A 23,045-nucleotide genomic window follows, 5' to 3' on the forward strand; every position below is an offset into this window, starting at 1 on the left:
TCAAAATTCATTGGTTGCGTCATTCCTATTTATAACCCTATATTTGTCATAATATATTTACATGTTTTTTTGTACATTTATACCTCATGTTAACATACTCGACTCATTATTTTATACAAGCTTGTAAGTCAGTGATATGTATCATGTTGTATGCTTCCAAGTGTTCCGTCTTATAAAAAATGAAATAAAAATTTGAATTTATTGATTTTTTTTTCTTTCTTGCTTTTTACATGCCAGTATCATCAAATATATATCTTTATTTACCAAAGTCATAACAACTATAGGCATACAACATATAAACTACACATGTACAGTATACATAGATAGCAGAAGGTAATGTGTTTAACATATTACATCATGTTAGATCTTAATTTTTGTGCACGAAATATAAATTTACCCAAATTACATAATTCTTTAAGATTATTAGAACTCATTAATTGTATATATTTATACATAGAAGGTTTTCTCCAATAATATGGTTTTATAAAATAAGATCTAAGACCTTGATAAGTAGGACATTTCAAAGTAAAATGCATCTCATCTTCAATGTCGTCTTTACAAAATCTACATAGTCTATTACTTCTTGGAATTGCAGAATAGCGACCACATTCTATAGCTAAATCATGACTACTAAGTCTTATTTTGGTAATACATGTCTTATAAATAACTGGTATTGGTTTACATAAATAATTTTGTAAACAAAAATTATGAACCATATATCTATAACTTGTACATTTAACTAAATTATTCATTTGGCTAACACCTCAATCATGAAAAGAAATTTATTTTTGAGAAATTTAAATAATGCTTGTAAAACTTACTGAAGCAATTATGATGCAGATGCATTAAAATAAATTGTACACGCTCCAAAATCAGCAAAAAAAAAGGTGTATGAAAACTGTACTGAACATTGTGCAATTAACCATAAAATGAGGCAAAGGTCATATGAACCCTGCCAGACAACATGTTAACCATACAACCATTCCATACACCAAATTTAATTGACCTATTCCTTATAGTATATGCCGGCAAAATATAACCATGACAAATTAACATTGACCAATGAACCATGGACATGAGGTCAAGTGAGGAGAAACCCTGCTGGATTCCCAGACAGACATAAATCTTACAATCATTCTTCAAGGTCAGAAGAAAATTGCTAGACAGAGAAATACAAGTCGTGATCATTCCATACACCAAATACAGTGCTTATATAGTATCTGAGAAATACTTGACATTAATCAATGACTGTGCTGACCTAAGTCTTTGCTCTTATTTTTTAATTCCCCTTGTTTATCAGAAATGCAGCAAATAACAATTTTCAAGAGCTTGGTTTGACCCAGCAGGGCTTTGAACATATGACCTCCTGGACTGTTGGCAACAATTACCACAAGAACATTGAGGTGGTAAATATAACTATGACTCAAGATGCAGGACCAAATAATCTGCATTGAAAGAGATATGCTAATGCTAATTATACAACTGCCCTGTATACCAAATATCACTGACTTACAGTAGTGGTTCCTATCAAACTGACCCAATAAAAAAACATGTACCTATGCTATGCAAGAGTTTGAAAGTCTATGAATATTAATTAAAGGAATGGGGCCAGAAAATCTCCATGGAATTGATATTTGCCATTATGCCTATTTAACAGCATACCACAGGTCAATGACTTTCCATTAGAGGTTCATCTTAAACTGACTGTATAACAAATGTCTACATGTGAACAACACACAAGTTTAGAAGTCAATGGACCATGGTTGAGGGTGCAAGGCCAAATAATCTTCATGGACATCATATGTATCAGTGTTCAAACAACTGCATACCAAAAATTATGGTTCCCCTTAAACTGACCTCATTGCAAACTATAAAAATTGTTGATGATGCGAGAAACAGCAAGTATAAGTCTTGTTTTCATCACTTCCTTGAGGTGACACATTAAATGAGCATTTTTTTCAGAGACAATTGAAGAAAAAAATAATCTTGAGCATTTTTATTGATCATAACTTAATACAACGTTAATGTTTGAGCCACTTCCCTACAGCTCCCAAAGCAGAACCAAAAGTCTGAAGCATTGAATGTGCTGATCTAGACTGCAACATTAAAGAACCAGCCTCTGCTTTGAATCCATTGTCATTGAGCTGGTTGGCTACTGTTTTCAATAACATATAGTCATGTGATTGTTCATCCACATTCTGATTGGCTAATAGATAATCAATCACAGGTTTGTAATAAACTGTATAAACAATTTGTGGAAGAAGAGTTCTCTTTAACAGGAGATCAAACAACTCTTCATCATCTTTTGCCTAAAATTAAACATAAATATTAAATAAATACACACATGAATTAGGCCAAATAAAATGCTAACTATATAAATTTGTTTATTTGTCTGTGTGGCTATCCAAATTGTTTAGTATCATTTTCTTTTCTTAGCATCTTTACACGTAAGTTGAATACACATGAACATCTAGCCAGGTAAATTTTATACGTGTTTTCAACTGAAAACGGTATCAACAGCTGGAGTAATTGAAGAATTTACTTTATTTCTTTTAAGAATGTTTGAAATCAATAAACAACATAAGCTGTAAAAATATTCATTACAATAAAATTCAGTTTGGAAATGGGGAATGTGTCAAAGAGACAACAACCTGACCATAAAACAGACAACAGCAGAAGGTCACCAACAGGTCATCAATGCAGCGAGAAATTCCCGCACCCCGAGGCGTTCTTCAGCTGGCCCCTTAACAAATATATCTACTAGTTAAGTAATAATGAAAGCCATACTAAACTCCAAATTGTACAAAAGAAACTTAACTTAAAACTAATACAACACTAACAAAGGCCAGAGGCTCCTGACTAGGAACAGGCGCAAAATACGGCGGGGTTAAATATGTTTATGAGATCTCAACCCTCCCCCTATACCTCTAGCCAATGTAGAAAAGTAAACGCTTAACAATACATTCATTTAAAATTCAATTCAAGAGAAGCCCGAGTCTGATGTCAGTAGATCTAACCAAAGAAAATAAACAAAATGACAATTATACATAAATAACAACAGACTACTAGCAGTAAACTGACATGCCAGCTCCAGACGTTAATTAAACTGATTGAAAGATTATGTCTCCATCATATGAATATCAGGCACAATCCTTCCCGTTAGGGGTTTAGTATCATACCATCATAACATATATGAGAAGAACATAACCTGTGTCATGCCAACAACTGGTTTTTAAATAAATGTGTTTAGTTCAGATACAAAGACCCTATAAGTGAATCAATAAATATGAATATATAGAAGTCCCTAATAAACAGGGTTTTTAATGGGGTTTTTCAACTTTGCCTTCATTCTTGCAGACTTTTCAAAAAGCATGTGATAAAATAAGCCTTCAACCTGGCTGGTTTACTATGACTTCATCAATCAGATTACAAAATTGTGATTGCAGGAATGACCAGTTTTGAACGGCCAATTATCATGATTGTCTTCTTTAGGAAAATTCAAAATTGGAAACTTGTAAATTGTTAGTGTAGATTTTTACAAAACCCTGTTTCAGGAATTTTTTCATGATCACTATGCTGCACAAAGGACATAGTCTAAATTGTGTAATGCACACCTAAATCTTGATAGTTGATAGGTATGAATCGTTTCTTCCAATTATAATTTATTTTTTACAAGTGTTGTATAAAAATAAAACATCATACCTCATCAAGAGCTGCCAATTCTGTGACTGCAGACGACAACATGTCCTTATGTGTGGACAGTAACACAAACTTCACTCCTTCTATTGTGTATTTCTTCTCTATCATCGTGTTATACACATATCTTACACACTGAAAAACAATTACACATTTTTCTATTTTCTACTCTTTTGAAGCTATTAAAACATAACTGTAAAATGGAAATGTCTAAAATTCTGAGTCATAAATATAAGATTGTTGTTTTCCACTTGTTGATAACATTTGATTTTGTCAATTCTTAAGGTCCTCCCCTTTTTTAAACTATGATGGAGATCATATTTTTGTTAAGACTTTTTTGATAATATCTTTTAGAACATCCTATACCTTTAACTTAAATGGACAGTAATATATTCATAAATCTTTACAATTTCTCTTTGATAACATAAAACATTTACTTCCATCATATTGTATTAATTAGAGACAACAGAAGTTTACCCATATACAAATCAAGATAACAAAGAACTTCGGGAATCAGATGTAATACCACATCTGTGCTCTAAACCCTTGCAGGGACAATATGACCAAGGGCAACTGTAGGGCAATTTACTGCCTTCAACAATAAGCAAACCCATAAAAAAAACTGGCATGACAAAAATGCCTAAGCATTTCAAATTCAACCACTTCAAAACAGCTTTTTTTGACACTTTTTCTTCATAGAAATATCAGTACAATGTATTTTACAGCAGGATTGTCTTTTAAAATAATTTAATAAAATAAAACACATACCTTAATACCCAGACTGACAGTATCACAAATACTTCTGTACTTTGTAACCACTAATGATACAGTCTTAGAATCTGAGGTGTTTATCATAGCACAAAATATGTTTACCCAAACATTCTGTTCTTGGTCACTGAAATAAATATATCAAAGTCAGTATTCAGTTTAAAATTTATAACATCAATAATGCCAAGGGTGATTTACACCCAAAAAGTTATACTTATTTATAGACAGTAAATATTATAAATGTTGTGTTGTGTTGTTAAAATTGTATGAACAGAATAAAATGATGAGATTACAATAACAAATTACAAATATTTCCATTTTTTTCAATTTTGTAAGATTATCCATTATGTTTGAAACTTTTTGGTAAACTATGGCCCTTTTAGTTGAGAATTTTTCACAATGTAAAAGACAATGTTTTTCATTTTCAATTTGACCAGAATTACATACAGAGCAGTATCTCTCATTTCTGGGAATATTTAGATGTCTCCCTCTTTCAATCATCAGTACACAATGTATATGAGCACTTATATAAATCTTTCATATTGCAGCTCTGTCACTTCTGTTTTTTAAGATGTCAACATAGGGTGGTCTTCAGCCCATATTGTAGACACTCTTGAAAAAGTCCAACTTTTTTTATTCAAGTATATTTGCATTTTGAACTTGCAAACAATGGTCATTCATTCTTTGTTTAATGGAATTTAAATTACCTTTAACATAATTAAAGTTATTAATGATATAAGAAATTCCAAATCAATTTAAAAGACTCTTAATCTTTATGACCCAAGTGTTTGAATCTACATATTTAGTGAATATATCATATTCCAAAAATTTTCAGAAGCAACTGTATGGTTCAGGTAGTTGAATATTGAATATAATATTTTATTTTTCAAGGGAATCCAGTTATCCTATTTAAAAGTTCAGCTCGACATCCATCATTAGATGCCTTTCAATGAACCACTGATGAGATGTGCAAAATGCATATTTAGGGTTAAAGTTTGATTGCAAAAGATGTGGCATGACTTTGCTATATTGTTGCATTATATTGAATGCATGTTATTGCACTTACCTGCTACTTGCAGCTTTAAGTGGAGGCCATAGTTGTAGTAAGTCACAAATTGAATTAAAATGATTGTAAGTTGCACTCTTGGACAATAACTGTAAAAACAGCTGATGTCTTGCCTTGTCTGTATTTATATCACTTTCTTTGAGCTGCAAAATCAATATAGATAAGTCTATTATAACTTGTGTTGATTTTTTTCGTCAACAATTCAAAGTATCTACGGATTGTTCATTTTAAAGAAAAACTTAAAAATTAAACTACATACTAACTGATCAGTTACAGTTGCATGATATCCCAAAATGAAGCAAAAACTTATCTATTGAAATGTGCTTTCTTTCAGAAAAATATTTTTCAATAAAAGATGTATTTGAAGATGGTCATTGTCAACCTAAATGAAAAGACTCTAATGTGGTGGGGGAAATAATAAACAAGTACATAAAATTGAGGATGGAAATAAGGAATATGTCAGAGACAACAACCCGACCAATGAGCAGAAAACAGCCCAAGGCCAACAAATGGAGAAAATGCACTTTAAAATCCTCATAACATACCTGTATATCAGACCATGTTGCCTTGACAACAGCCTCAGTTCTGTATAATGTCAACAAAACTAAATCTTCTTCACTTAACTGGAAACTCTAGAGACAGAAAAAAAGGCATTTATAGAATGTTTGGTGAGATGACATGAACATGTACAATGACTAATGGTAAATATCCTACTAACACATCGATACTTGTTACCATAAAGAAAAGCTTTCAAAAAAATTTCCTATATCCATAGGTGTAGAATCAGTATGTTTAGTTATGTGTATATTTATGCATTCATTAGAGAAAATGTTACTAATTTGCAAAACTTTTGTTTGATCCATTTATTCTTTTGAACAATAAAAAATGTTTAAACTAAACTAGTGTAGAAACATTTATGCTAATCGCCTAGTTTTTGCAGATATTAGCTTATATTTTTATGCCCCACCTACGATAGTAGAGGGGCATTATGTTTTCTGGTCTTTGCCTCCGTTCTTCCCTCTGTGCGTCCGTTCGCTTCAGGTTAAAGTTTTTGGTCAAGGTAGTTTTTGAAGAAGTTGAAGCCCAATCAACTTGAAACTTAGTACACATGTTCCCCATAATATGATCTTTCTAATTTTTATGCCAAATTATAGTTTTGTATTAGCAACTAGATATTAAGGAAACAATAATCAATCGATCTCTTTATTATTCACAATACAGCAAGGAAGCTGTTTACTGTAGGTTATAATATTTTCACAAGCAAATACAGCTGTTTTCATTGATGTTGCCTACATCTTCAATTTATAAAAAAAATAAGAATGTGTCCATAGTACATGGATGCCCCACCTGCACTATCATTCTATGTCTAGTGTACTGTGAAATTGAAGTAAAAACTCTTATTCAACATTAAAATTACAAAGATCATATATCATAGGGAATATGCGTACTAAGTTTCAAGTTGATTGGACTTCAACTTCACAATCAAATATATTGATTAAAACTTTAATCTGATGCAGGACAGATGGACAAATGGACAGAGGAAAGAACGGATGCATAGATCGAAAAACATTATGCCCCTAAGAATTAACTGTGCTAAAAAAATACCTTTTCAACCATATGTAAGACATCCAGTCTTGGTTGGACTGCTACCCTTTCATCTGAACAGAATGGTCTCAATAAAACCATAACATCTTCTGAGGAAACCAGGTTACCCCTGAAATATAAAAAGACATATGTATAACTAAATAATTCCTAGTAAAATTCCTCACTTTAACCAACTGTTGCATATGTGAATTTTAGCTGTTCACTTGACAAAAGAAGTCATGTTTATCCACTATAAAAAGAGGTTCTAAATACAGCTGTTAGTTGAAAAATATTAAGCCACTGACTCAAAGATGAATCCAGGAATGACTTTGATATCATTTTGCCCAGTATTTTTCAGGATTGTTGCATCATGAATATTTTTTTATACATGTACTCCATACTTCATATATTTTGTGGGTAAATGTTTTTGTGGATTGAGGAAAAACTGTATTTTCAAAGATACTTGATTTCTTTGGTTTGTTATATTCTTTATATTACCAGTACATTGTATTCATATTTTGTTGAATACTTGAAAACTAAGTTCATGTGTTACCTAAAAATCCATTAAATTAGTGACCTACAAATGATAATGAATACACAGTACAATTTTATAGTTGGTGTCCTTATCTAATAATATCTAAAATAGTACATTTTTAGATTTTTAATTGATAAAAAACAAAATTTTGATCCTGTGAATTCAATTTTATATAATTTTATTTCAAGATTAACATTTTGGTTCTAATAAAATGGGCAACATAATGTGAAAGTACTTTAATTCGTGGGTATCAATTTTCGTTTGAGCAACATTTACATTTTCATGGGTTTTTAAATTCGTGGATTTTAGTTAACTCAAAAAAAAAAAAGGAAAAATTAGAGCAATTGGTCCGAGACCACAATTATTTCGTAGTTCATTTCTTTAAGAACATAAATGAAAACAAATGAAATCTCACCTGTGCTTTCTCAAAGAAACTTTTACAGTGTGTTGTACTACTTTTGGGACAAATTATATCAAAATTGTAGAAAACTTCATCGCCTCTAACTCAAAATATGGACAATGTTATGTTTAGGGCGTCTTGAAATCTTTTGACAGCTTCCGAAGTGCTAATTCTAATATGACGTCCTTATTACGCTTTGATAACAAAGCTGGGTACTCATGAGCACAAAAAATATATTTGACACATGCACATGGACTTACTGTTTATATAAACGTTATTTCCATTGCTATCCTTTTAAATATTAACATTAAAAGCAGCTTACATAAACTTTTATTATATATTTTTATAAAACAACATATATTTGCCCTGCTTGTAGTTTTTTAACTTATCAATAATGAAATGTAATATACAGACTCCTCGGGGAGGACACGGGAACAGCCAATTATTCTTACGGTATTTTCGTACGCTTCGACTTATAAATATATTGTATTTGTCCTATTAGAATCGAAATAATTCCTTCGTGTCATGCTCTATGCTCATTTTAACATGGGTAGGCATTACATTTGACCACATTTTACACCTGGCTAACACTCAGTGTAAAATATCAACAAATATAATGCCTACCCATGTTAAAATGAGCATAGAGCATGACTTGAAGGAATTATTTCTTAATTTAAAACCTTTTTCAGCTGTACCAAATCACTTGGACACTTATTCATGGATAAAGTCTTACACGAAAACCACGAATAACAGTACTGTAAAGACACTAATTCAGTAGTGCAAGTAACAACCTTACCCTTGATTCTGATGCTCTTCAACATTAAGTACAACTTTCTCAAGTCTGGCAAGAATCTGTTTTTTGTCCAATTCATCTGGGTCTCTGTAATTAAAAATCACATTTCAACTAATTCAAATAATGTTTTTAAATAAACTTCGCCATACAATTTAAGCAATTGTAGATAATTTAGTATGTTAGTATCATTTGGGCGCTGTCTTATTGACTAAGTTGTAAAAATTGATTGTGGTGTCCATGATAACACTATTTTTCTCTAATATAAGTGACTGAATTGTCCATTAATTTTGCCACTTAGATGTATGGTGATACAAATCTATACTGTACAAATAGTCAGCTGTTGTTTGATATGTCTGCGGTATCCATAGTAACACTTTTCTAACATAAGAAAATGTATGTGACTAACAGATACCTTGAATATTGTATGTTGCTTCATTAAATATTTAAATACCTTAGTAACTGTATCATGTGACCAACAGCTTCCTTTAATGCTGTATGTGGTGTCCATGGTGATGATATATTTACCTTAGTAACCGTATTATGTGACTAACAGCTTCCTTTAATGCTGTATGAGATGTCCATGGTGATGATAAATTTACCTTAGTAACTGTATCATGTGACCAACAGCTTCCTTTAATGCTGTATGTGGTGTCCATGGTGATGATATATTTACCTTAGTAACTGTATCATGTGACTAACAGCTTCCTTCAATGCTGTATGTGGTGTCCATGGTGATGATTTATTTACCTTAGTAACTGTATCATGTGACCAACAGCTTCCTTTAATGCTGTATGTGGTGTCCATGGTGATGATATATTTACCTTAGTAACTGTATCATGTGACTAACAGCTTCCTTCAATGATGTATGTGGTGTCCATGGTGATGATATATTTACCTTAGTAACTGTGTCATGTGACCAACAGCTTCCTTAAATGCTGTATGTGGTGTCCATGGTGATGTAATTTTACCTTAGTAACTGTATCATGTGACTAACAGCTTCCTTCAATGCTATATGTGGTGTCCAAGGTGATGATATATTTACCTTAGTAACTGTATCATGTGACCAACAGCTTCTTTCAATGCTGTATGTGGTGTCCAAGGTGATGATATATTTACCTTAGTAACTGTATCATGTGACCAACAGCTTCTTTCAATGCTGTATGTGGTGTCCAAGGTGATGATATATTTACCTTAGTAACTGTATCATGTGACCAACAGCTTCCTTTAATGCTGTATGTGGTGTCCAAGGTGATGATATATTTACCTTAGTAACTGTATCATGTGACCAACAGCTTCTTTCAATGCTGTATGTGGTGTCCAAGGTGATGATATATTTACCTTAGTAACTGTATCATGTGACCAACAGCTTCTTTCAATGCTGTATGTGGTGTCCATGGTGATGATATATTTACATTAGTAACTGTATCATGTGACCAACAGCTTCCTTCAATGCTGTATGTGGTGTCCATGGTGATGATATATTTACATTAGTAACTGTATCATGTGACTAACAGTTTCCTTCAATGCTGTATGTGGTGTCCATGGTGATGATATATTTACCTTAGTAACTGTATCAGATGACCAACAGCTTCCTTCAATGCTGTATGTGGTGTCCATGGTGATGATATATTTACCTTAGTAACTGTATCAGGTGACCAACAGCTTCCTTCAATGCTGTATGTGGTGTCCATGGTGACACTGGAAACACTTCCATAATGTCTTCTATGAGCTCCACAGTATAGCCATTCCCTATCATGTCACAGTATAACTTCTGCATCTAAACATTTCAATCATATTAGACAAATGGATATTGTTTGTAAAGAAAGGCAACAAGCTCACTGTAAAACTTTGTCATTTAACTGTTAAAGGATGAATTAAGGGTCCCAGTGTTCTCCGCAGAATTTTCAAATAGCACCCTGGTTTTACAAAAAAATGACACCATGGCCCTTATACTTTCTATAATAAAATCACCAGGGTACCACATTGCTTTATGGCCCTTGGAAGAACACAGGGCCTTGCTAAGTTAAATATCTAAAACAAGAATGTGTCCAAAGTACACAGATGCCCCACTTGCACTATCATTTTCCATGTTCAATAGACCATGAAATTGGGTAAAAAATCTCCTTTGGAATTAAAATTAGAAAGATCAAACCATAGGGAACATGTGTAGTTTCAAGATGATTGGACTTCAATTTCATCAAAAACTACCTCAACCAAAAACTTTAACCTGAAACTCGCAATTTATTTTCTATGTTCAGTGAACCGTGAAATTAGGTTCAAAAGTCTAATTTTGCTTTAAAATTAAAAAGATCATATCATTAGCAACATGTGTACTAAGTTTCAAGTTGATTAGACTTCAGCTTCATCAAAAACTACCTTGACCAAAAACCTTAACCTGAAGCAGAACAGACGGACGAACAAACAGACCAATGAACAGACGGACGCAGAGAATAGAAAACATAATGCCCCTCTACAATTGTAGGTGGGGCATAAAAATGTACATTAAACCAACTTACCTGCAAATTATCTCCCTTTGACAAATCAAACTTGGCAGCATACTCCACCAACATATCATCACCAGACATTGACAATGATTTAAAACTTTCATGATTTAAATTCTCTATGTGATTCAGGTATTGCTGTAGAGTGTTGGCAGCATCCTCCCAACTTATCCTGCATCTAGATAGAAAATAACATTACTCCAGCATCATTTGAATTTACTTTAGTTTGTGTTGCTCAGTTTTTAAGTTTGCTATGTTTTGTGTACTGTTTCTTGTCTTTTGGCCATGTAACTTTTTTGAAATGGCTTTGTTTCTCTTTTAATAACATTCTAAATTTAGATTCTACCGCTGCATTGAGTGTGAATCTTAATGAGACAATTAAATTTTGTCAAGACTGGGCAAATAATGTGTCACCTTGATATAGTGTGGAAATGTTTCTCTTATTATTTAAGACGATTTGTATCTATTTTTTTTATTTCAATTATCTGCAAAAGAGATTGTGTTCTTTCTAGGAAGTGTCATGAACCAATCAGTTATACCCTGTTGTTGGAAGATAAACTTCATAGGAAGAGTGTAATACACTATATCAGCACAATTACCACCCCCAAAAAAATACGAAAATATGTGACCAAAAAAAACTTTGAACAAGAAATATTTGTTATTTAATTTATGTTTTGACAAAAAAAATATTCACATAAATTTATTTTAAAAACATTTACCAGGCAAGCGCCGGAAAGTTAACATCAGTACGTGGATGGTTTTCTGTAACAAAAGAAGAAGAAGAAGAACTTTTGTAAGATAAATGTATATGATTATATCTATTATTTGCATCTGTCAAACCTACCCAGAATCATCTTGCTTTTTCTTCTTTCCACCATGTTGTTTGGTAAATTTTAAAGTTCTCTTTACTATTTCTTGTCTACATTCAACCTCTAGCTGAAAATAGTAATGTTTCAAGTATGAAATATAGTTATAGAAAAAAACGGGTCTCAAGATCATAATGGAAACATGTCAAAATTATTTTGGATGATGAAACATGAGATAATAAAAAATATTATAAATAGAAGAATTTGTTCATGGGAATCAGATAGCCCCAGCTGGAGAGTCAAGTTTTTGAGCATAGAAATCAAACATTCCTTCAGTACATACAACAGTGAGAGAAATTATTCAGTAATAAAGAGGCATAACTCGAGAACAGTTAAAGTAATAGGCATTTTTTTAGTGTGTTGACATGTTGCTTTCTTATTGACAGATATCACCACATCTCCATTTATACATTTTGAATCTCCAACAAAAAGACTTTGCTATGACAATAATCTTCATCAAAGCAGTCAAACATTCCTATCACTTTTATTTAGAGCATATATAACTCAAAAATACCTGAATGGCACTGTAAAGATTGATTCTGTCTTATTTAGTTGGTTTTTTTTTATTAAAAACTATGACCTACCTTTAACCTTGACTGTTCTGAGAAAACAATCTCATCAATAAAATTGATAACATCAACTGGTAGTAACTTCTGCAATGATTCCCCACTACCTTCATATCTATGTACCCAGGCAGCCTGAAATATACAGAATCCTAGAACTTCAGAAATGTAAAATAAAATTGAGAATGGAATATTATATATAAGTATAGATTCTACCACTGCATTGAATAAGATACCATACTCCCAAACTTGAGACAAGTATAGTTTTTATTGTAAAACAACACCATACATTGGATATAAGATTCTACATTGTTAATGAATTCTTGGCATGTTTATTTGGTGTTTTATTCTTATGACATATGGTAAAGATAGATAAAGGTGCAACTAAAAGCAGTTTAACCTCACCACAAGTAAGGCTATCTGGTCCGGAACTCGTTTCTTTTTTCCGAAGAGTCTGGTAGATATTTGTTTGCATGGTCTAAACCATACTTGTTCTGTCCAATATTTTGCTATCTTTTTTTTTAATATATTATTGATAATCATGTATTCGTTGTTTAGTTACTCTGCATACCATGAATCAGTTTCACTAACACAGATTTAAGATGGTTTAAAAATCATATATATCCAAAGCAAATATTGTGATTTTTAGCTTAGTTAATTGTGATTAACATTAATACCAGAACTTACTGTTGAATCTGGTACTTTCTTTGTATCTGTACTCCAGAATTGTTTGACAGCCCAAGCACAATGAACCACACTGGGATGTAAAAATCCACCAGTCTGAAAATTATAGGTAAAAGATATTCAATTTAATAATCATTTGGGTAATACCTGAAAGTTGGAAATGAATTCATTTTTAAATACTATCTAAAACTGGAAAAAACTGATCACTGCTTAAAATTTGTTCTTTCTCATTAAATATTATTTTCAGCTGTACATAACTTCAAAGAATTCAAATTTATGAGTAACTCTATGACTGAGAGGTAAGGGCAATACAAAATATATGGGTTACTACATGGAAGTATTTCTATTCAGGATTGTTGAGTCAATAGAACATAATCAAGTTTTTTTTGGGTATATATTAAGCAATGGCAATGGTTGTCATAACTAAAAGAGGCAGTTGTGTTGTTTGAAAATTGTTTTTTTAAATTGCAGACGTTAGTGCATGGAAATATGATGAACTGCATACAGTGTTTTGTTTGCCAGATACAAATAAATTTCATAATCTTTTGCTATTTTAACTGCAGTTTTCACATAAGCTGGCATGTAAATATAACTCATACGTGCCAACTTTTCAAAATACCCATGGGGGTTTTACGTGCTAGATGGCTAGAGTAGTCCTACAAAACCTTCAATGGGACCTTCAAATACATTTTAAAGTTGTTTTTTGGCTTCTCCTTACTTTAACATGCATATGGCCATTTTAAAATTAATTGTTTTGTTAAAAATTATGGACAAAATTGATCTTTCAAAATTATTTTTTTGTTGCCTTCATGGGGGAAATCCCCCACAAATAGTGACAGCTGTAAGTTATTAACTTACCCCATCAGGTATTTTATTTGCCAGTTTAGCAATGGCTGTCACATTAGTGGGGGTCAGTACAGGTATTATATATTGAACTGGACTGCTTAAACCATTCATCAACTGTTTACAGTCCAAACCTACAATATATTAAGATGTCTCTAACTTTTACTTTTTTAAAGAATGGTTAAATCTTATTTCATATAATGTCCAACTTTTATTTACATTTAAAAAAAAATTATACATCAATAACAGTACTATCCTCTCAAGAATTTTAAAAATAGAATGCTGTTAAAAAAATTGTACCAAATACTGTTAACTTATTTATTTTTGTGGATTGAGAAAAAGTGGTATTTGTATACAACCCTATACTGTAAATTCAGATATTGCATTTATCATTGCGATTTTGTCATTTAAGAATTAAATGCGATTTTAATGATTACGATTTTGAAAAAATTCCTGTTTCATTCATATCAGATGTTTCAAAATGCAAGTTTAAATTATAGCGTTTACAACTCTGTCGCATTTTTCGCAAAAATAAAAACCTCGCAATAATTTCTGAATTTACAGTATTCAATTTATACTTCTCATTGCACGTAAAAATAGGCAACTCACTAATAATAATAAATCCAGAATAAAGCATTGTGGGTCAATGAACCAGTACAATCTCACTTACCTATGGCAACCCCTTTGAGTTTTTTCAGTAGTTTGAGATGATTGTCTGCTGTGATTCCTCCCTGTTTCACATCGCCCACTCCAGCCAGTAGAGTGAAATAATATATCAATGTGGTATGATCTGTACCATCTAGGTCAGGGTAAATACTGGTCCTCATTCTCTCAGCAAACTCTTCAGGCTGACTTATCAACGTTGGAACAATATTCTTATTTTTCACTCTCTCCTCTATTTCTTCTATAGCAAGACTGAAAATATTTTAATATCAAGCAGTGATTATAAATAGTCATTTTATTTATTTTTTAAGGTTAAGATAATGTTGTGATGAAGGGGAATAATGAGCTGCACCATGAGCGTATGATACAGCTGTCCCTTTTTTAAGGAATAAAGTTCTAAAAAACCTCAATGACATATCAGAATTTAAAAAGACAAAACAAAAAATAAAGGCAGCTTATATAAAATTGTCAAAACGGTTTTATAAAAATTGGTTTAGGCTTTTTGAGTTATTGTTCAACATGTTGACTATGGACAAACAGACAAAGGTATGACATACTACATCATGGGTGTAGATGAAATGAAGGTTCAGAATGATGCCAGATTGCTGTTAGCCATTCAAAATAACTTATCATAATGAAACATGCATAAAATGTAATCATAATTGGTACATTGTAAATTCAGAAATTAAAGATAGTATTCATCCCTCAGTTTTAACTTTTCTGTGTATTATGAGTTGGACAGCTTTTATTTTTTTTACCCTGTTTTTTTTTCTTCTTTAGAAAATCAATTGCTCTCTTGGCTAAAGTGATGTCAGTTTTTTTTTTAACCTTTTGCAAACGACAATTATAAATTGAATATGTATGTCTTAAATCATTTTGAAGGTGAACATTGTTAATGGAAACTATTGGTGTCTTTTTAAAATGATAATTTCCTTAAGAATCAATCATACTTACCCACTATCAAATAAGAACTCGAGATGTGACATGTAGAGCTCCCACAAAGGTATACCATATCTCTCTGCCAGGTTACAGGCTACATTATACATCTCATCATTAACACTCCTGTAATATATATATGTTTATACTGGTTAAAATTAAGTGTTTTTGTCTGCAAAATGTGTACAGGGAAGCAAAGGATTTATATAATTCTATTGTAAACTTGTTATATTCCTTAAGAGTAGATTTGCAAAACTTTACTGAATTATTTTCATTTTACACTTTATTTTTTTTTACTTTCAGATCTGACCTTGAACCCTTTAATAAAATAATGGCAAAAAAATCATTGTAGAATATTTGTGTAGATTTTACTAAGCTGAAAAAAATCTTTGCTTATAATTCTTTGAGTTATTAGGTACTTATATGTTTTATTAGGTACTTATATGTTATATAAGTTATGTTTATACATGTATATAGTTTGATTTTCATTAAACTCAGTAGTCATAATTTAAAGTTTTTCCTCATTAGAAGTTGTGTATTAAAAACCTGTGTATGCTGCCTTGAGTATCAATTTATTCAAATGCAGATTAAGCAGTTATAAGACTAATCTCGGCTCTAATAGTGTTTAAGCTAAAAAAAAATTGCCTCCCACCAACCCCTCCTTTCACCTTCAATATTGCTATGACAGGGGAATCAATCTCAGCACGGTTTATAGATTTCATCAATGAAATTTTATCACTGGTTGTTTCAAAAATTTATCTCATCCCAAAGAATTTCTGGGGATAAACTGTAAAATTTCATACAAATTCATTCAAACACCAATTCAACATCAACACAACTAGGCTTCCTCATAGCCTCATTACAGGCTTCCTCATAGCCTCATAGGCATGATAACCTCTAGGCTTCCTGATAACCTCATGCATTTATTTTAAACCATCTTTCAATTGGATTGGTGTGATGTCAAGCGTGGGGTCTATACTTTGCTTGACTTTTTAGTATGCACATAGCTAGGCTCTTGGTTTACGCATGGAGCAAAAAATTAAAATTTTTAGCTGAGTAGATTCCTCAACGGCCGAATTAAAAGTGATGTTTATATATAAAATAAAAGTTTTAATTCAATTATGTATGATTAATTCAATCATGGATACCAATGGCATTGCTCCACAATATTTCACAGGAGTTTATTTACAAGATAGGTTATAACAGGAAAAATTAGGATGATAATAATGTTGATGTAAGCACTAAATCCATAATTTTACATATCATAAGTTCAAATGGTGAGTTCTGAAAGAAATCAGGGGTAATTCAATTATTTAAATTACTATGAACTCATTATGTGTGACTTTGAGAATTTTTCAAAAGTTGAACTATAGGGCAGAAAGTTACATCAGGATGGTTTTAATTGTCAGGTCAAGAAATTTGCAAGAAGGTATGTGGTTTGATGTTTACTCAGGTGTTAACACACATTTCCCTATTACATGTATTACATAACAGATTACCAAAGAAAAGATAAAGTATAAACAACAGACAATTAAAATAGATTAGAACAACATCACATCAAACATAAATTAGTTTACCCTAAAAATATTTACAAAGAATCAGAACACAATGCAAACATGGAACAAATGACAATTGAACATATTATTAACATTTCTGAGAACTTCCTTTAAATAAGAATGGAAAGCAAAAAAAAAAATGCTCCACAGGGCACAGCTTGATACGACTGCAGAGTTGAACCCTGAACAGTTATGGCCAAGTATGGACACAACAGTCAAGCTAGAAACAGTTTTGAATTTAGATTGTGATTAAATATTTGACACATCATAGGTTTCTGACAGAGAATGAATGTGGTCTAAGAACTCAATTTTTTTAAATTGGACATTTACCTATAATGGTCCCATATCCAAAATCTAAACACATGGTTAGATTCAGCATATCAAAACACCTCAAGTTCAATTTTTGATGAAATTAAACAAACTTTAATTTTGGACCCTTTTGACCTTAATGTCAACCAATTTGAAAAAAAACTCTAAATACATGGTTAAATTCAGCATATCAAAGAACCCCATGTATTCAATTTTTGTTGAAATCAAACAAAGTTTGAACTTGGACCCTTTGGACCTTAATGAAGACCATAATGAAAACAGGACCCTAAATTAAAAATCTTTATTAACGGTTAGATTTGTCATTTGACATATCAAAGCACCCCGATAATTCAATTTTTGATGAAATCAAACAAAAGTTTAATTTTGGACCAACTTGAAAACTGGCCCCCTAATAAAAAATCTAAATAAATGTTTAGATTCGGCATATCCAAGAACCCCAAAAATTCAATTTTTGTTAAAACTACACCAAGTTTGATATTGGACCCTTTGGACCTTAAGGTAGACCAAATAGAAAACAGTACCCAAAAAAAAAAAAATTAAATACACTGTTAGATTCAGCATATCAATAGTTATCAAAAGTACCAGGATTATAATTTTATACGCCAGACGCGTGTTTCTTCTACATAAGACTCATCAGTGACGCTCAGATCAAAATAGTTAAAAAGCCAAACAAATACAAAGTTGAAGAGCATTGAGGACCCAAAATTCCCAAAAGTTGTGCCAAATACGGCTAAGGTAATCTACTCCTGGGGTAAGAAAATCCTTAGTTTTTCGAAAAATTCAAAAGTTTTGTAAACAGAAAATTTATAAAAATGACCCCATTAATTCATTTTTTTATGAACTCAAACAAAGTTTAATTTTGAACACCAATTTGGACCAACTTGAAAGCTGGGCCCATAATTAAAAATCTAAATACATGTTTAGATTCAGCATATCAAAGAATCCAAAGAATGCAATTTTTGTTAAAATTAACCCTTTGGTCCTTAACATGCTTAAAGTAGATCAATTTGAAAACGAGACCAAAAATTAAAATCTAAATACACGGTTAGATTCAGCATATCAAATCACCCCAATAATTCAATTTTTGATGAAATCAAACAATGTTTAATTATAGACCCTTTGGACCTCAATGAGGACCAATTTAAAAACAGGGTCCAAAATCCAAAAAATTATTACATGGTTAGATTCATCATATTAAAGAACCCCAATAATTCAAGAAAAAAAACCCATTGAAATTGGTCAAGAAACAAGCAATTTATACAAAGTATTACGAAAGTATTGTATTTTACCCCTTTTTGGCCTTTAATTCCTGAACAGTTAGGGTCATACCGCCAAAATCAATCCCAACCTTCCTTTTTTTGTTAGAATCTTGTGGAACATTTCAGAAAGATCCATACACTCACACACAAGTGACTGTCTGGAAACTAGAAAAATGCTTATTTGGACCCCTTTTTAGGCCCTTAATTCATAACTGTTGGGACCATAACCCCTAAAATCAATCACAACCTTCCTTTTGTGGTTTCTAACATTGTGTTTAAATTTCATAGAGATCCATTCACTTAAACTAAAGTTATTGTTCAGAAACTAAGTATCTTCTGACGACAATGACGTTATATCAATATATGACTGCAATTTTTTTTGCAGTTGTATAAAAATTAAGTCACAACTTTTAAAAAACATCTTTATACATGTTGTTAGTTCTAAATTTATGTTTCCCTATAATAAAACCGTAACAAAAGAAAAACTAAATATTGATTCACTAAAACAAAGGACATTGTTCAAATGGAAAATAAATAAATACAAAAGAAAAATATATTTTAAATCTTTATTAAACAATGGAAACTATTGTTTATGTCATAGGACGGTTAATTATACTTGAAGTATATATATAAATTTGACTATTCAATCTTAAAATCTTCAAACAATGCATATTGTAATATGATTTACTTTAAACACCTAACTAGTTCAATTTCACAAATAAATAGTATAGGTTTATCTAACAATAATGGCGTTCTCTAGGTCTGCTATAAGAATTCAAGCTCCAGCTAAATGTGGAATATGTGACAATGACCGACCAATCAAGTGGAAGTGTATCGATTGTCCTAATTTATAATCAACTAAAACTATTTTAAGCTTCGTAGTCAGGTTATTATCTATCTTATGAATATAAATTTATGTGTTTTTACAAATCATACCTACAACAGGGTATTTAAAAACCTTGACATTCAATAATCATTGATCATAGTCACCCATGAGCAACCAAATCATATAACTTACCAAAATAGTATTGTTTATAGATACAAACCAGGAAGAAAATATATCACATATATTACTAATCTAAAATGGCGTTCTCTCAGTCTGTTGTAAGAAGTCAAGCCCCAGCTAAATGTGGAATATGTGAAACTGACCGACCAATAAAGTGGAAGTGTATTGACTGTAGTAAATTACTGTGTAATCATTGCAAAGAAAAAGTACATCCAGAATTAAAAAACACAGAGAATCATCAAGTAGTTAACATCAAAGATGTGGGTGAAAAGACTGGTGTAGAACTGAAAATAAATAAACAATATCAAACTGAACTGTCTACAATAAATTATTTGTCTAGTTATGATGATTCACTGTTGATATATAGTTGCACGGATAAAGTATTACAGAGAGTAAAACCTGAAGGAACCAAACTGAACATACTATCTAGCTTTAATACCAAGGTCTATGGTATAGCTGTTACTGAATCAAACAATCTACTTATATCTATAGGGGGAACAAGACTAAAACAAATTAATAGTAAAACAGGTACACTAACAGACTCAGTATATAATGTGTCACCATTCCTTGCTACAGCAGTCTATATCACCAGTGACAATAAAGTTATAGTGGCATGTGTTAATAAAGACTTCCCTAAACCAGGAAGAAGAGTTGTAATACTAATGAATCAAAATGGAGACCATGAGAGAGTGTATGAACATGATCAAGATAAACAACCTATATTCACTGCTCCCGGGGGAAAAACCAGCACCAGTAATGGTAATATTCATGTGTTGGATAGAGTAAGTAATGACAGAAGTAGAGTTGTAGTGTTAGGACAGGGTGGTGATATCATCAATATCTATACAGGAGACAAAGAGATCAACAAGGACAGACCATTCAAACCATCAGACATAGTGACAACACCTAGAGACAATGTTATTGTAGCTGATGTGCATACTCATACACTTCATATCCTGAACAATGCAGGCCTGCTGATGACATGTTATAAAACAAGTGACATAAACATAGAGTTCCCATATTCTCTTGCATTCTCTCCAACAGGACAACTCTACATAGGATGTTATAGACCAGTAGGCAATACAACCAAGAAGGTCAAGTTATATGAAGTGACCATATCAGGATATTAAAACATTCACACATCATTTATTTTCATATATAAACTATGAACATTTTATGTCTGCTGGTAGTAACTTTACAAATTTATCTCAAGTTTACATCTTTATGAAAACTGTCTAATAGATTGAATAATTGTTGGTGCCTCTTATTTGTTATTGAATTATATTAATCAGTGACAATATCTGGATGTTTAAACATTTCTTTAATATTTACATTTTACATAAATATATTATGTATATAAACTATTGCTATGGGCCAGGTGAGCTAATAAAAAGGAGAGAGAGAAAAAACAATGGTGGGCAATAAAAAAACATAAGTTTATAAAAAAAGACTGACAATGACATAGTCATTAGATAAAGATTGAACAGAAATAGTTAGAGAATTTACATGCTGCAGAAGGGTCAATTAACCTCAGGTTTTATTGATATTTTTAAGTTACAGCAGAATGCCCAGTGACTGAGGATACCAGGCTCTACCTCAAATTGTTCTTGTAATTGTTTAAGTTTTAACGGTTTAATCAAGAAAGATTAAGACTATATGAAGATACATTGTACTAGTTTTACAGTATACTATATTGCAGATCTATTTAGGATCACTTGTACGCCTTTTGTCATTTAGGTTTAGGAAATAATTAGGATTTATGTAGACTGTAGTGTAGTATGATACATGTGATAACAATGATAAGTATATACAATGTATTGTTTTGATTTATAATTTTTGGTTGTTATAACTTTTACTTAATTTTGTGGCACTCAGACCGCATACATTTCATGTATTCAATCTGACTTATGGTAATGGGAATACATAATTCATTAATTTCCCGAAATTCTGTAGTTTTCATTTGTTTCCATGTACAGTACATTTACTTTAATATTTGAATGGGCTATCAAATTTGTCTAGCAGTTTTGCTATCTTCATCCACATCAATTTGAAGTAATGCTCTTCCGGCTCTTGTAGCACACTTGTCTTCCGGCTCTTGTAGTTCTGGGTACACGGAGTAGCATCTAACATTGCTTCCGGCTCTTGTAGCTAACGACACCGAGTTGACCACTACACCGAGTTGAGCATTACTTCCATGTGCATTACTGACATTTTTATTCCGGCTCTTGTAGCCTAAGCTACAGTGAGTAAACACCTACTCTTATGCTCTAAAAGCTTTCCAATAGCTGCTACACCAAGTTTAACTATGTCAGTAATTTAGAAATGCTGAGTCTGCCCCAAACCCAAATCAAGTTTAAGTTTTTAGTTATTTTGTATTAAGAAGTTATGTAATATAGTATGATCTTTTTGACTAGAGTAATTTTGAGTGATTTATTGTGTATGTAAATATTTTGATATTATGTGTTTTATTAATAGAAATTATTAACTACTTTAGTTTTGTCTAATTATTACATTAGGGAGCGATATAATTAGAGAATCAGAATAGTAAGTCGACATCACTTTTCTTATTACTACTAGTGGTAAGATCCGTCGTCAAACTATCCATACATGTAAATGTAGAAATTGGTATATGAGAAGCTGCACTCCCTTGCAAATATGGGGTATATGTCAATGCATAGGATGATACTAAGTAGAGTTTTAACAGTACTCAGTAACCTGTTAGGCCTTATAGTAGACTATATGGCATCATTTTTGAGCTGTGCACACACTTGGTTCATCTTTATAGAGTTTTGTCTTAGGTTGTTTCTTGTTTCTAGGCATATGTATATGCACCTGGTTTATTGTCAAACTCTACAGAGCTCACAATGAGAAGTTACTTGCAGTACACTATGAACACTAAAACATCAGGAACATATACAACTATACATGTATGCTGATTGATCTCAGAATTACGATACAACACTCTTACTATATTTGTATTACCATTCAAGGTGGGA

The 23,045-nt window shown here is 31.7% G+C and overlaps 1 protein-coding gene across 1 annotated transcript in view; it reads right to left on the reverse strand.

The window, feature by feature from the left end:
- Positions 1-1,981: 1,981 nt before the first annotated feature.
- LOC139521941 (NBAS subunit of NRZ tethering complex-like) overlaps positions 1,982-23,045 on the reverse strand; it is a 68,894-nt gene continuing 47,830 nt past the window's right edge. Inside the window, exons 36-50 of the mRNA XM_071315757.1 lie at positions 15,917-16,024; positions 14,970-15,214; positions 14,315-14,433; positions 13,460-13,552; positions 12,794-12,907; positions 12,188-12,279; positions 11,359-11,521; positions 10,477-10,619; positions 8,846-8,929; positions 7,136-7,244; positions 6,076-6,162; positions 5,531-5,673; positions 4,465-4,591; positions 3,703-3,831; positions 1,982-2,309 (exon numbers count right to left, since the gene is read on the reverse strand). Of these exons, the coding sequence (XP_071171858.1) occupies positions 2,022-2,309; positions 3,703-3,831; positions 4,465-4,591; positions 5,531-5,673; positions 6,076-6,162; positions 7,136-7,244; positions 8,846-8,929; positions 10,477-10,619; positions 11,359-11,521; positions 12,188-12,279; positions 12,794-12,907; positions 13,460-13,552; positions 14,315-14,433; positions 14,970-15,214; positions 15,917-16,024 (2,044 nt within the window). The 3' untranslated portion in view covers positions 1,982-2,021. The remainder of the gene's footprint in view (positions 2,310-3,702; positions 3,832-4,464; positions 4,592-5,530; positions 5,674-6,075; positions 6,163-7,135; positions 7,245-8,845; positions 8,930-10,476; positions 10,620-11,358; positions 11,522-12,187; positions 12,280-12,793; positions 12,908-13,459; positions 13,553-14,314; positions 14,434-14,969; positions 15,215-15,916; positions 16,025-23,045) is intronic.

This window comes from Mytilus edulis, chromosome 4, assembly GCF_963676685.1.
Source record: "Mytilus edulis chromosome 4, xbMytEdul2.2, whole genome shotgun sequence".
NCBI classification, from domain to species: Eukaryota; Metazoa; Mollusca; class Bivalvia; order Mytilida; family Mytilidae; genus Mytilus; species Mytilus edulis.